The following is a 16084-nucleotide window of genomic DNA, read 5'->3' as shown; positions in this document are numbered from 1 at the left end:
AAACATGCTTCATGGAGCTCCTGGGGAGCTGTCTGAGCACCCACCACATCACCAGGGTGTGTGATGCTCCATAAAGTCCTTTTGTGTCCTCGCGTGCCAGAACAGGTCAACAACACAACACTGCCCAACCATCCAACAGCACAGCTGAGCCGATCCATCCCTCACTGGTGTTTCAGGGTGTCAAACTGGTCATAAGCATCCAACCTCCAACATCTCAATCCAAGATAGAACCCAATCCTTACAATAGTACGGAGTTGCCCTACACCCTACCCTTTCTGTGGATCATTTAGTGTGGTGAAGAGTGAACTGCAGCTGCTAAATCCCAGAAGAGAAGCAGGTGAAGCCCCATTCCCTCTGTACCATACACTGGATATTGTTGGTAGGAAGAGGATCATGAACAGCAAAGCATAGGAAGCATGGCAAGCAACCAGGGAACAACTCAACATGTGCAAAGTGACCGAAGGCAACGTGGTCCTCAGCAGCCCCAACCCCTGCCAGGAGCTGCTCTCCTAAGGAGAGTGTGGGCACAGAAACTACTTCAGAGACCACAGGAAGGAGCTGGGGAAGTGAGGCACATTCTGAGACAGCAACGGGAGATGTAAGAGCAGGAAGCACAAACAGCAGTCCCTGGAACCATGGCAGAAAATCAGCTGTACCGACCCAACAAACAAAACCGGCAGGAAGAGAAAGCACGAGCTGAACAGTGAACGGGGACTGGGACTGAAAACCTCCACAGTGAGTGCATATAAAATATTGTACTCAAATCCTGGGTTCATTTCGGGGCCTTCAGCACAAGAAGGACATTGAGGGGCTGGAGCACATCCAAAGGGGAATGGAGGTGGGGAAGGGGCTGGAGAACAGGGGTTCTGGGAGCAGCTGAGGGACCTGGGGCTGTTTGGTCTGGAGAAGAGGAGACTTGAGGGAAGACCTTATTGCTCTGTGCAGCTCCTGGAAAGGAGGTTGCGGTGAGGTGGGTGTTGGGCTCTTCCCCCAAGAGACAAGTGATGGGACGAGAGGAAATGGCCTCAAGTTGCACCAGGGGAGGCTTAGACTGGATGTTAGGGAAAAGTTTCTCTTAGTGACAGAGCGGTGAAGCCCTGGCAGAGGCTGCCCAGGGCAGCCGTAGAGTCTCCATCCTTAGAAGGCTTCTAAAAAAAGAGTGTGGCTGTGGCACTTGGGGACATGGTTCAGTCAGTACAGTGGGGTTGGGCTGAGAGTTGGACTGGATGAGCTGAGAGGGCTTTTCCACCTTTAATGATTCTGTGCTTCTATGATGCTATATAACCCTTCCCTCATTTATTCATTGAGATTATCAGACAGATCGAGAGAGGCGACATCCCGTGCATCACTGATGCTGTTCCCAGTGTTCCTTTCTAGCACACTCAACTATAATTGTAGTTTTAGCTCTATGGAACCCGTGCATCACAAAGAGACACAAGAACATCGCTGTGTAAAGGGCACTGGAGCTCCTGAGAAGCTCTGGGCTTCCTGAAGCCACAAGCTCAAACCGACTTGCACAGGGCCTGGATTTCACCCAGTGTGCAACACTGATTTAACTTAGCATTTTCATGTCCAAGGGCACATTATGTTGAGATATTGTGTGAATTTGACAGGATCAGCAACCAGGAGAAAATAACTGAGCATCTAAGGAGTCATGAAGGAATTTGTGCCCTTATTTACAGCGAAGCGTGGAAGACTTTGATTGTGGGAGACATTGAAACTGAAGGGTTACAAAATGTACCTACAAGGACTGTACAGACAGTAAACCAATTAAACCAGGTAAAATTGGAGCCTCAGCACAGGAAAGACATGGATCTGTTGGAGTGGGTTCAGAGGAAGCCATCAAAATGACCAAAGGCCTGGAGCACCTCCTGTGTGAAGAGAGGCTGAGAGAGTTGGGGTTGTTCAGCTTGGAGAAGACTTCGAGGAGACCTTATTATAGCCTTTCAATACTTAAAGGGAGCTGATAAGAAAGATGGGAGAAAACTTTTTAGCAGGGCCTGTAGCAACAGGACAAGGGGTGATGGTTTTAAGCTAAAACAAGGGAGGTTTGGGCTGGATTTTAGGAAGAAATGTTTTGCTGTGAGGGTGGGGAGGCCCTGGCCCAGGTTGCCCAGAGCAGTGGTGGCTGCATCCCTGGAGGGGTTCAAGGCCAGGTTGGATGGGGCTTGGAGCAACCGGATTTAGTTGAAGATGTCCCCACTCACTGCAGAGGGGTTGCACTGGGTGACCTGTAAAGATGCCTTCTAGCCCAAACCATTCTATGAAAATTCTACCACCGACTTCTCAGTTTTTAATTTCTTATGAAGAGAAAGGAGGAACAAAGGGTGCGCGGCCACAGCTAAACAGCCCTGTAAAGGATCTCCCAAAAAAGAAAGTCCACGGTGAATTTGTGTAAGCTGGGAAAGACTTTGCAGAGCTTCACTTTAAAACCATTTTGAACTGTTTTCAGACACAGAAAAGGGCCCCGATTTTGTTCCCTGGCACTCGCAGCAGGCACGCGCTTGAGGACAGTCTCTTGCTGGGGTTCTTCTCCCCCTCAGTCAGCCCCTTGTGGAACAATGGTGCTGGAACAGATTGCCCCGATGTCGTATCAGCCGCATCGCTGCAGGAATTGGCTTCACAGCAAGAAGTGTCACAATCGCTGCAAACACCAGCCTTCCAAATCCTATTACCCCGGCGAGGCGTGCCCCTCGGCTACCCAGGCAGCAACGCGGAATGAAAAGCATGTCCGCAAATCAAGTTGTCATAACTGGATAACCCCACTCCTAGGAAGGACCTTCCAAACAGCCACAACGGCAGCTGCTCCCACACGTAAGGAGAATGACAAAGGTAAGAACAAGCTTTGTCCAACGAATGGAAAAGAGAGGCTCCAATAAGACTTTATAGCCACCTTTCAGCACCTGAAAGGGGCTCCAGGAAAGCCGGGGAGGGACTTTTTATAAGGACATGGAGTGATCAGATGAGAGGAAATGGCTTTAAATAGGAAGGGATTTAGATGAGACATTAGAAGGGATTGGAAGGATTTAGATGAGACATTAGGAAGAAATTCTTCATGCTAAGGATGGAGAGGCCCTGGCCCAGGTTGCCCAGAGTGGTGGCTGCCCCATTCCTGTTGGGGTTCAAGGCCAGGTTGGATAGGGCTTGGAGCAACCGGATCCAGTGGAAAGTGTCCCTACCCATGGCAGAGGGTGGAACTGGATGGGTTTTGAGGCCCCTTCCAACCCAAACCATTCTATGATTCTATGAAATATTTAAACTAATTGTTTTTTTCTGGTTGGGTGTTTTCTTCCACCCCCAGGGCTTGTTTCTGCTCACGTCAGCCCATCAGTGACGTTGAAAGGCCAAGGCAAACTGATGGCCTCATGGTTGAACCGCCTCTTCCAGAAACACAGAACCTTCAGACACACAGACAAGAGGAGGCTTTCAAAGCAACGCTCTCCTTGTTGAGCAGCCACTTTGTGAACTCGCATGGCGTAGTTGTGAGCCGTGGGTCAGAATCATACATGAGACAAGCAGGGACGCTGAAGCGTCTCCTGCCAACAAGCACCATTCTCCTACCTGAAACCGGGAGAGTGCTACCTCTCTCCGTCATAGGATCACAGAACAATTAAGGTTGGAAAAGACCTCTTAGCTCATCCAGTCCAACCGTCAGCCCAACGCCATCAACCAGAACTCAGTTTATCACAGCATTTAACAGATTCTTACACTGCAAAAGCACTTTTCTGTTCTATGCTGGAAGCTGGTGAAGGGTCTGGAGAACAACAGTTATGAGAGGTGGCTGAGGGACATGGGGTTGTTCAGCCTGGAGAAGAGGAGGCTGAGGGGAGACCTCGTTGTTCTCTGCAGGTCCCTGAGAGAAGGTTGTGATGAGGTGGGTGTTGGTCACTTCTCCCAAGTGACGAGCAACAGGACAAGCAGGAATGGCCTGAAGTTGCCCCAGGGCACGTTCAGATTGGACATCAGGAAAAATCCCTTCACCAAAAGGGTTCCCAGGCACTGGCAGAGGCTGCCCAGGGAGGTGGTGGAGTCCCCATCCCTCAAGGGCTTTAACAGACAAGTAGATGAGGTGCTCAGGGATGGTTCAGCAGTGGACAGGTATGGCTGGACTCGATGATCTCAAAGGTCTTTTCCAACCACACGATTTTATGATTTTATAACAGCAGCAGAGCCATGGCCAAATATGGGAGAGCCATATGCCAAAAACCCAACAGATCTGCGCATCCAGGGTTCTTCCTTTCAGCCTCTTACACCCAAGTCATTTCAGAAAGGATTCAACAGCTCACATACGTTGACTTTCTGAAACTCAGCCCCCAGTGAGGAGTTTTCAGCTTTGCTCCAGACCAAAGCTCCACACCAGCCCACTGGTTGTTTCACTTCTTGCATTCGGCAAATCTTGCAAGGACAGGACAAACAAGCCCGAGGATCACAGTACGCCGTGTCTTTCCTCCTCCAGGCAAGAATAAAGTGATGCTTCTTTGGCCACCTTGCTGTGGCTTTTGCTTCTGATTAACTTAGCTTCCCATAGAAATGAGACTGAAGATAACCCTGTCCCCATCTGACCTCCTGAGACTGCCTTGATATCTCCTCGCTCTCCAGCCAGCTTCAACCAAGCCTGAGAGCAGAACAGAAGAAGGAAAGAGGCAAGTCCACATATCCTTCAGGAAAAATCAACAGCAGGATAGAGCATGCCTCAAATTAGTGACATTGCTGGAAATGCCTCAGAATAAGCTCAAGAGCCATCTGCCTCCTTCAATCTCCAAATCCCAACCAGCACACACGGAGCTCCCAGCCATGGGAGCATAGCAAGCAGGTAGGGGACAGAAGGATCCGACAGTATTTCAGGGAGGTGTGAAGGTAGGGGACACAAGGGAAGGAGTGGAGGATGCGGTGAGGGCGGCTGGAGAGCAGTGGCACTGAAGCACTCACATGAAGAAAGCGGACTGTGGTCAATGTAGGTGCCAGCAGTGCAGGACAGACCCACAGGAAGCCGGGTTCTCAGGAAAAGAGGACTACAGGAAAGCTGGGGAGGGGCTCTTGGTCAGGGAGGGCAGGGACAGGACGAGGGGAACAGTTTTCAGATGAAAGAGAGGAGATTGAGATGAGATCTTAGGAAGAAATGTTTTGCTGTGAGGGTGGGGAGGCCCTGGCCCAGGTTGCTCAGAGCAGTGGTGGCTGCCCCATCCCTGGAGGGGTTCAAGGCCAGGTTGGATGGGGCTTGGAGCAACCGGATCCAGTGGGAGGTGTCCCTGCCCATGGCAGGGGTGGGACTGGATGGGCTTTGAGATCCCTTCTGACCCAAACCATTCCACAATTCTGCGATTCAGCTGACAGGGGGGCCCCAAATGCCGAGACCGCCTCGCCTGTCATTCCTCCATAGAAAAAGGGATAATCTAATAATCTAGATTTGACCTAGATGCTGCAATCTCCATGAATGCAGAGGAAAACCCACACCGGATGCCATCTAAGCATACAAGCCAGCAAATAAATGCCCAGAATGACTCAAACAAACCCAGCTTGTCTAAATTAAACCCCAAGGTTGGATTTCTGAGCAGTGAAGCCACTAACGAAACCTGGAGGACTCTCTCCTGCTCGCTGGAAGCCAGCACACCTCCTCCCACCCAGCCTCCTTCGCACCACCCTGAACGGTTGTGTGATCAATATTTCATGCTGCTCTGGCAGGAGGCGCCCTCCAGGCATCCAAACGGAAAAGAATAAAACAAAACCCAGATAGAAATGCACGCAGGCCTGAACCTTCTTGCCCAGCTTTAAAGGCTCTGAGACAGGAAAGGTTATTAAATATTGAAGTCAGTAGTGCCGCGCAGAAGCAGCTCTGCCACGGGGTCCTTCGAGGCGTCGCAGCCTGAATAAATGCTCCGATCAGAAGGAAGCTCTGACTGTGCTGTTCCCGTTTGCCTTTGAAAGGGGTCACCTCCTCGCAGAGCCCAGTTATGAGGAGCGGTTGATACTCAACATGCAGCACCCACCGCGGTTTGTGATCTGCCTTTTTCCCCAGTTCAAGTAAATTCAGATCTCATCAAAGGTTTGAGGCAAAACCGTTTTACATCAAAGCTTCCTCCCTTTAACGGCTCACATTACAGAGCACATAAACAGCGAGTGGGAAGAGCTGCTTAATTTACTAAATGCTATTTTCTCTTTTCACATGAGTCAGCTGAACTGCGTTCTTTCTGTCGCTCTGCTTAATGGAGACAATATTGCACAAGCTAGGAGAGAGAAAAAGAGATTAATTAGATTGTACTAACAGGACCGTGTCCAATGAGAAACATAAACATTGTCAAAGGAGCAGTGGTTATAAGAAAGTTGCACATGAGGGACTCGTGCACGTACGCACCCCGGGCTGGATGTACAGCCCCAGCGGAGCTGCCGTGGGTTCCTCCTGCAGCTCCTGCTGCTGCTCAGCAACGGCTGCAGCAAATATCGCGCTGCTGCGCCCGTCTTCCCTCTGGTCAAGGCTCAGCTGCTGCTGCCGCAGTTCAGCCTGAGAGCCCCAAGAAAGCCCTTTGCCATTCTCCATATCAGGAGCTGCCAGGCCCACCCGGTGCTCATGGCAGTGCCCTACGGGCAGCATTCCTCTCTCGTGGCATCCTGTCACTCCATCCTGATGGCGCTCCGCGGAATTTCCTGCTTCTGCAGCAACCAGGGAAGGAAGATGTTGGGAGAAAGGATATGAAGTTACATGAATAGATGAAGAGAACCGCAAGAGCTCCCATGTTAAAGAAGCAGAGAAGTTTACGATCGCCAGAACAAAACCACTGCCATTAGAAGAAGGCAGGAACCTTCACTCATCCCATGAAACATCAAGGTAGGGCTTTTTTCTGGTGAAAATACCAAAATACAGGTAATTTCATCATCTTCAAAGTTTTATTGCTGGTAAAGACTGCAAGGACAACCCAAAGCACAGAACAATCTCCAAACATGGAGAAGGTAAACAAGCTAGGACACTCCTCTGTGGGCAGAGGACTGAAAGAGGATGTGACAAATGTCCACGAAGTTCTGAGCGAAGTCCTGCCTTCCATACAGGAATGGGTTTCTATCTAGTGAAGCTGGTAGACGCAAGGACCCAAACAAAGCAAGATCTCTCCACGCAGTGCTTAGGCGAGCTTGCCAAAGAAGGCTACAGCACCCGAAAGCTGGTGATGCATGTCTGAGGACAAGTTCAGAGAAATCCAGAAGGTGTTACTGAATAAAAACCTATGGCCAGCTCAGGTCATCACCCCAAGTCCAAGTGTTTGAAGGGACTGGGAAGGTGTTAAGGAGAGGTACGATGCACACTTGTCGTGCTGCTGTCATCTCAAGGCATCTCCTGGAGACACGACTGTGGTCCCAACAGACCTTCAGCCTGACGTGGCACAGCAGCTGCTACAGCTTAAAACCTACATCTGTTCAGTGAAGTGGCTGAGGATTCAGCTCTGTGTACATTCCCGAAGTTGTGGCAGCACCATTCTGTTACCAAACCTTTCTGGAACAAAGAGATACAGGTAAAAAAGAGCATGCTAGAATATGCTATTGACCATTGTCATCCTTGGACACAATCACCACTAAACCAAGTATTCCTGCAGAGCAGTGGTGGCTGCCCCATCCCTGGAGGTGTTCCAGGCCAGGCTGGATGGGGCTCGGAGCAACTGGATCCAGTGGGAGGTGTCCCTGCCCATGGCAGGGGGTGGGACTGGATGGGCTTTGAGGTCCCCTCCAACCCAAAACATTCTGATTCTGTGATGGAGCAGCTCACTACTCATCCCCAGGAAAGAGGGGGAAAACCCCTTAGAGGGACCACGGTTTATCCTGCAGTGTCCTCTTGGGAAAGAAGATATGGACAGAAAGTGTCTGTGAATCTCTAGCTTATCACAGGCACAGCTCACCTGACCCCAGTATTTCATATTACATTAAGATCTTCTCCCAGTTCAGGTTGCTCGGTGCCATTCGTTCTTGCTTGCACTTAATTAACACCACGTGGGCAGCAGTTTTGCACTTCTAATGAAGCTTAAAGACACCTTGAGGTGCAGCAGATCAGGATCTTTTAAAAATGAAAAGATCTAGAACAATAAAAACCAGTTCCCTTCCAGGAAAACAACAGGGAAGCATCAGTAGCACTGGGTGCAGAATCCAGTCTCCCCAGTTTGTCTGTGATACATAGGAATGAGTGTGAAAACCCCAACTCCAGAGACCCGTGAGAGGCAGAGTTAGACCCTGAAATAATCAATACAGAAGATCAGAACTACAAAAAGTTTGCGTTAACAAAGGACAGCAGAAGCATTTGCAGGAAGAAGCCCACAAAAAGCCACACGTGAGACTGGGATTTCCAGAGGGACACGTGGATGCAGCATCCCTCAGCTCCTCTGATCCCTTAGGACAGACAATTTTGATCCCTTTTCTGACACCTTCTGCAGAGCGAACCGAAGTAAAGCAAAACCTGAGCAGGCAGGATGGAGCAAGCAGTGGGCAGCAGGAACATCCAACTACAGGCTCCGCAGCCAGTTCAGCAGTCAGCATTGATGGGAATTTCCAAGCAGTGCTGCAAAAAGCAGACCAAGAGGAAGTGTTTACAGAATCGGGCAGGTTTTATAAAATTATAGAATAGTTTGGGTTGGAAGGGACCTTAAAGATCATCCAGTTCCAAAGTGACCTCGTATAGAAGGTGCGCCAGCCCTCGGACCATCCTTGAAGCCTCTTCTGGACCTGTTCCAACAGCTCCATCTCCTTCTTACACTGAGGATTCCAGAACTGGACACAATCCTCCAGATGAGGTCTCCCAAGAGAGGAGCAGAGGGGCAGAATCCCCTCCTTCGCCCTGCTGGCCACGCTGCTTTGGATGCAGCTCAGGACATGGTTGGCTTCTGGGCTGTGAGCACACGTTGCGGCTCACATCGAGCTTCTCATTGACCAGCACCCCAAGTCCTTCACTGCAGGGCTGCTCTCAATCACATCATCCCCCATTGTGTACTGAAATCAGGGATCGCCCCGACCCAGGTGCAGGACCTTGCCCTTGGCCATGTTGAACCTCATGAGGTTCTCCCAGCCCCACTTCTCCAGCCTGTCCAGGTCCCTCTGGATGACATCCCATCCTTCCCGTGTGGCAACTACACCACTCAGCTCGGTGTCCCCTGCAAACTTGCTGAGGGTGCACTCAATCTCATTGTCAATATCATTGATAAAGGTATTGAACAGCACCGGTCCCAGTACGGACCCCTGAGGGACAGCACTCATCATGGATCTCCATCTGCACTTTGAGCCACTGACCACTGCACTTTGAATACAACCATCCAACCAGGTCCTTATCCACCGTACTGTCCACCCATCAAATCCACATCACTCCAATTTAGAGAGCAGGATGTTGTGGGGAACCATGTCAAAAGCTTTACAGAATTCTAGTTTTGTTGGCTTTGCTTCCGACCAGGCTGATCAATAGCATTCACGTGCTCAGCACAGCACCAACATTCTCTGTGATGCTTCCAACAGGCGCAGAGAGGAGTTTGGGTGGGTTTTTTTTTGTTACTGATTTTCCCCAATGCATGGAAGTTAAAACCCCAAGTGTTGAGGTGACTCCAACAGCCACAAAGCTCAGGGTCTCAAAGCTGGGACACAAGTTCTGGAACAAGCAGGTGCCCTGCCGTCTGTTCCTTGCTGGACCCTATTTTCCAACAGTGATGCTCTCGCACACTGCCCTTTCCTCCCCCCTTGCTCAAGATTCAATCATTATTTGCACTTATTTTGATTAAAGCGCGCTGTCACAGCACAGCCTGGGGAGGAAAACGATTACGAGCAAGAACCCAGGTGCCCACTGCGCCTGCTACGAAAAGAGCAGGATCCATTTCTGCCCAACTCTCCTTTTCACCATCCCAGATGCTCTCCCGAAGGAAGGAAGCTGGCTGTGAAGCTAAACTGGCAGGAAAGAACGTCTTTTTTTCTTTTATTTTTGGTCGCAGGTAGGTTTGGTTGGATGAGTTTGAGTTCTTTTGGAAGTGGATTTAGATTTCTGTCTGGTTTTTTTCAGTTTGAGATGCCTCAGTGCATCCGCTGGAGGCAGACAAGTGATGGTATGAGCACACGGGAGGCAAACAGCACGGGGGCAGCAGCCAGATCAGTCACTGAGAGATCAGCTTGGCCACACCGGCCAGCGGCACTGTCAGCTCAGCGGACACATCCAACCCTTCGCTTCACTTGGTCCTCACAACACCCATGTGCTGCTCCTTTGGAAGCAGCCACAGCACCTCCTTTCCCAGCTTCTCCCTGCCAAAGCCTCTCAAGATCAAAGGCTCAGTTCACGGTACAAATCATGTGTTTTTATAGACCTATTTCCACCAATATCCCAAACTTCATGAACACATTCCCCCAAGATGGCACAAATGCCTCAAGTCCGGATGGCAAACGTCTCGCATCACCTTTTATTTGGGTCACTGAACCCAAGCCCTCATCAGATTGCTACTCCCGCCCATCATCAGGCAGGAAAACGCCTCCTTTGTCAGAGCGAAAGCTTCCCTTTGTGGTTAATGCTTCTCCGAGGACTCCTGGGGCTGGAGAAGAAAGGGAAGGTGAAACATTAAATTATGACAAGTCAGCCATGGTTGTTTCTTTCCGCTCTTCCCAACGGGTTTGGGGAATGTTGCCATGGTGATTGCAGCTGCGGGCGACAGCTCTTCCAGAGCAGCTTCTGCTGGTGCCCGCAGCGAAGGGCACAATGCCGGAGGGGGCGCTGGGATACCCTGGGCAGCTGCACTGACCTCCCGCGCTTACAGGGCTCCCACGCACAAGGAATCCTGCCCAGGGAGGTGCTGCGCTGCGGTGCAAGAGCAATTCTGGCTTCCCCTGCACCAGGCAGTAAAGATTTAGTGAAGCGATTACCATGCGCAGCTGCACCAGCTTGATAAAATTACACTGAAACAGTGCACTAAATTACCCTGACAAGATTCCTCATCTTTGCATTCCGCACGTGCTGGCTGGGCTTTTTTTTTTCCTGGAACAAAGCACCATTCTGCAAAGCTAATGAATACGTGGGAATGTTTCCAAGGGCAGAAAAAGCAACCGGGTTTTATGGCAGCTTTTTGAATGTTATTTTTTATTTCCATCACTGATGTCAGAGCTGCCCCATTTGCATTTATGAAGGCAATCACAGAGAATCATGAATGGTTTGGGTTGGAAGGGACCTCAAAGCCCAGCCAGTTCCACCCCCTGCTAAGGGCAGGGACACCTCCCACTGGATCCGGTTGCTCCAAGCCCCATCCAACCTGGCCTGGAACCCCTCCAGGGATGGGGCAGCCACCACTGCTCTGGGCACCCTGGGCCAGGGCCTCCCCACCTGCACAGGAAAACATTTCTTCCTAAGATCTCAACTCACTCTCCCTTCTTTCAGCTGAAAACTGTTCACTGCATGAAAAGCAGAGACGTGCTCAGCTGGTGCTTCTAAAACAACTGTTTGAGTGGACTCTGACAGCGACGCTCACGATGCCTTATGAGTTCTCCAGTACCAGACAGCTCTCACCCGCTAAATTCTCCTGCAGCCAGCAAGTTGGACTGGATGATCTTAAGTCTTTTCCAATCTTAATGCCTCCATGGATGTATAAGCTGACATGGTTCCATCCCATCCCATCCCATCCACTGATGGACTTGGTTTGGTCTGGAGTAAAATCCCAGCCTGGAATCCTGTAACTTTTTATCACAGAAGGAAAAGGAACGTTGAAGATAAAGCTAAAGGAGAAGACATCCAGGAGATGTGCAAACAAAAGAAAGTGAAGTTATCTATTGAAACTGGAAGTCAGTTTTAATTCAATTTAACCAAACTCATATGAAGCACACTCTTCTCAGTGCTGAACAAAGGGCTCAGCATCATCTGAGGGTCGAGGGTTACTCACGCTGAAGCTCTTAAGAAAATTACTGAATGTCTGTGTGAAAGTCTTGTGATTTGTAGCAGAGCGATACCCAACAGGATATAGACTGTCTGAAATGAAGATGCAACTTTAACACTTCCGAACCAGAGCCACCGTACGCACTCTGTGTGGCTCCTTCTTTCCTTTACAATATTCCAGGGCAAAGAAACCCATTCCTGGATCCGAACCTGGGACCGGCTGCTTTTAAGGCTACACCTCTCATTTCCCCTCGGCTTCTATCGCACAAGTGCCCATTGTCACACCACCACAATATATCCCCAGTTCTCTTTTCCTAAATTCAAATTTGAGGAACTCCAACACAACAGAAAGGTCCATTATTTGTTTTAAATCAAGTTAATCTCTCTCCTTCCTTGTAGATGGAATCTGGTGACTCCCAGCAGTATCAATTTGCTTTCCTCAGCCTTTTACGCTCACAGGAAAAAACAAAGTAAGGGAAAAAGAGCAAGAATTAAATTTTCATGTGAGTTTTTAAATGATCAATTGAAGTTGAGAACAGAAATTGAGATGCAGGCAAAACTGCCTTGATGTTTTCAGAGCATAGAAAAGGTTTCTGCACCCTCACTGTGATTTTATTTTATTGTGTCGCTCGTTCCTTTTCAGGCACTGCCTGTCCTGAGCTGCCCCATCTGCTGGCAGCAGAGCCCGGCTCGGGCGCGGACACGGGAGGGAGGAGGTACAGAGAGGAGGAGATCAAACAGCAGACAAGAGAGGTATCAAAAAGGGAAGAGTTAAGGATTTTCTAGACAGATTCTGCAGTGTACAAGGTACCTACACACCTACAGCCACCAACCAGCACCTGTGCCGCTGTGGACGAGCTGGTTAGTGAGCATTTACATTCACAAAATCGTAGAATGCTTGGGGTTGGAAAGGAGCTCTACAGGTCATCCAGTTCCACCCTCTGCCATGGGCAGGGACACCGCCCACTGGATCAGCAGCTCCAAATCCCATCCAATCTCCTTTCCAGGAGCTGCAGAGAGCAATGAGGTCTCCCCTCAGTCTCCTTTCCTCCAGACTAAACAGCTCCAGGTACCTCAGCCGCTCCCAGAACCCCTGGGCTACTTCCCCAGCTCTGTTCCCTTCTCCAGACACGCTCCAGCCCCTCAATGTCCCTCTTGGAGTGAGGGGCCCAAAACTGAACCCAGGATTTGAGGCACAGCCTCACCAGCACTGAGCACAGAGGGACGATCTCTGCCCTGCAACAGAGATGCAGTGCTGGACTTTGCACTTCCATACTGGTCAAATTGGTTTGCTTTCTAGAAGGGAATCAGAACAGACACTGCAAACACAAGCAACGGGAGTGTTGTGTGTCACTATGGAAGCACGCAGTGGATACCTTCCCTTCCAGGGTCTGACTCTGCACAAGAAGTGATTCAGCCCATCGGGTTTAGAAAGTCTGTGTAATGGCACAGCTTTGGAACAGGCTTTTTCTCCAGGATTTTTTTATCCTCATCTGTCAGCAGTTTCTATTTCTGATGGGCAAAGGGGTTTCAGAAGGTCTGTCGAGTTCCAAGAATGACAAAACAAAAACGCCTGGTAAGAAATAGGTCTTTCAAAATGTTGAACTCATCAGCAATCCCTGTCAGAAGTCAGTTCCACCATTCCTGTGGCTGTGAAATTCAGAAGTCATTGCTCTTTGCTCACGCTCACATAGAACACAGCTTCTAGCAGGCATTAAAAACAGCTCTTGCATTTTTTTCTCCCTCTACTGTGCGTTGCTTTTGAGGCCACAAAACCAGCTTCTACTCTGCCTTTGTGGCCCCAGAAAGCACCTGAATGATCTAGGAGCCAGCCAAGTCACAGCAGAGTCTGACGACTTAGAAGGGGACCTTTGTGAGCAAAGTCTGGGAAGGTGTTTGCCCTGCAGTCACGGAATGTAAAATCAGTTATCCTAAGGGTAAAACCAGACAGCTCTTGAGCTCAAATGCCACCTTCAGAGAGGAGAGACAAGTGCATAGGTCCTGTTACACAGCGCCTTGGGTGTCTTACCCTTTGCAAGGCTAAGGGCCTATTCGCTGTTCCGTAAGAGCCTATTTGCTTCCTCCTGTAAATCCTACCCCGGTGCTGCTGGGGCAGAGTTTTCCAGAGCTGCTACAGCAGCGTTTTGCCTTGTTCCGGACCTGTAACTCCCCTGGGCTTGCACCTGCACCCCAATATCACACAGTACAGTGGGTTCCCACAGGAAGCGATTGCTGCCGGTATGCAAATCACCCTTCCTTTACATCCCTCAACTGTTTGGTTTGGATTACATTAGGAAACTCAGGAATACAGATGCTCAAATCTTAATAAACCAATACACACGAGCATCTGCCCCAGTCCCTGAACGCTCCAGTCAGCATCAATGGTATCAAAAGAAATAACAATTGGAATTTCACACAGGTCCTCATAAAACCTCCATAATCATTAATGGAATAGTATGATGAGGGACCAGAGGCTGCACCAGAAAGGACGCTCTGGGAGGATGCTCATTTGGGAATCCTGTCCTTCTCTTCCTAGCTGACCGCTGGGGAAGGTTTTCCCTGTCTCTGTTCTAACCCTCTCACTCCTTTCCCTGCACCCCCAAGAGTTTTACCATTAGAGTTAATGTGTGCCATCAGCTACGGATCCACTGATCAACTTTTATGCACAAGAGCCTGTCTCAACATCCATTGTGCATCAGTCACACCCTCATCCATAAAAGCTTTTCCAAGTTTCCAGGCAGCCTGCTTTCCCCGAGTACGGAGCACATCTTTTACAGAGTCACCAGCAATTTGCAGGTCCCACAGCTCACAGCGCATCCCATCACGTCGAGGCTCCAGTGCAGCTACAGAGAGCACTGGAAGAGCTGTAAAGAAATAAGCAGTAACCAAACTCTAGAACATGTGCAGGCTCGGCACTGTTGCAAGGAAGCAAAGGTATTTTATGGAATTCGAGCTGAGTTTTTGATGCAGCAAACAAAGCATTACCTTCTGCAGGAAGAGGACGATCCGTACAAGCATCTTGGCATGCAGCTCCTCCAGGGTGAACAGAGTGCGAGGCGTACGGATGAAAATCTTGGTCTTGCCATAAGCAACATCATGCTGGAATCCATGGCACTCAATGAGCTTCTTCACAGCATCCTTGTCTGAAGGGAGGTCGTGGTTGGGCCAAGTGAATTCCGAGATCATCTTGTACCTGGAATTACAAGGTACAAGTTACAAATGTAAGCTCATCATCCAGACTCTCAAAAACGCCAACCTTCAACATGGTTTAGAAATAATTATGATCTGAATTCTAATAAAACAGATCATAGACAGAAATGCCTCACAGTACCATAGAATCATAGAATAGTTTGGGTTGGAAGGGACCTTAAAGATCATCCGGTTCCAACCCCCTGCCATGGGCAGGGACATCCCACTGGCTCAGGCTGCCCAAGGCCCATCCAACCTGGCCTTGAACACCTCCAGGGATGGGGCAGCCACAACTTCCCTGGGCAACCTGGGCCAGGGTCTCACTCATGATGAAGAAATCCTTCCTAATGTCCAGTCTAAATCTGCTCCTCTCCAGTTTATCTGCATTCCCCCTCGTCCTATCACCACAAGCCTTTATGAACAATCACCCTACAGCTTTCCTGGAGCCTCTTCAGGTACTGGAAGGTCACTATAAGGTCTCCTCAGAGCCTTCCCTTCTCCAGGCTGAACAACCTAAACTCTCTCAGCCTGTCCTTGTACGGGAGGTGCTCCAGCCCTTGGATCATCTTTGTAGCTTTCCCTGGACCCGTTCCAACAGTTCCATAGAACAGTATTCTCTGTAGGAACCGTGATCCTCAAAATCCAAGAAAAACGAATTCAAGAAGCATGATTTTGCGAGACGCCAAAATATTGGGAGGAGCTATCTCCCTCAACACGGCCCTGACAGGACACGACAAACCTCACCACTGTCTCCCTGTGGATTTGGCAGCTCTATTATCTACAGTCTAAGCATTCCACTTTAATTTTTTTTTTTTTTTTTTGCGAGGAAGAAAAGCTCTGCTTTGCTGGAGAAGCCAACTGGAGCAAATCACTTTATTAGAAACCAGAGATTTAAAAAATTCTGTAAATAACTTCTCTCGTCTATCATTTTGGCAGCTGTTTCTAACATATTCTGTGATTTACTGAACTCACAGGTTGGGGACTGCCACAGTCTGTGCAAACTCCACCACTGTTCAACCCTTCCCTCCCATCCTT

General features: G+C 49.5%; 1 protein-coding gene across 1 annotated transcript in view; it reads right to left on the bottom strand.

Moving 5' to 3' along the window:
• MYO1D (myosin ID) overlaps positions 1 to 16084 on the bottom strand; it is a 173440-nt gene that overhangs the window by 86238 nt on the left and 71118 nt on the right. Inside the window, exon 16 of the mRNA XM_009567284.2 lies at positions 14846 to 15053. Within this exon, the coding sequence (XP_009565579.1) occupies positions 14846 to 15053 (208 nt within the window). The remainder of the gene's footprint in view (positions 1 to 14845; positions 15054 to 16084) is intronic.

The sequence above is a fragment of the Cuculus canorus genome, chromosome 25, assembly GCF_017976375.1.
Source record: "Cuculus canorus isolate bCucCan1 chromosome 25, bCucCan1.pri, whole genome shotgun sequence".
Taxonomy (NCBI): Eukaryota; Metazoa; Chordata; class Aves; order Cuculiformes; family Cuculidae; genus Cuculus; species Cuculus canorus.
This window is presented reverse-complemented; position numbering and strand designations above follow the sequence as displayed.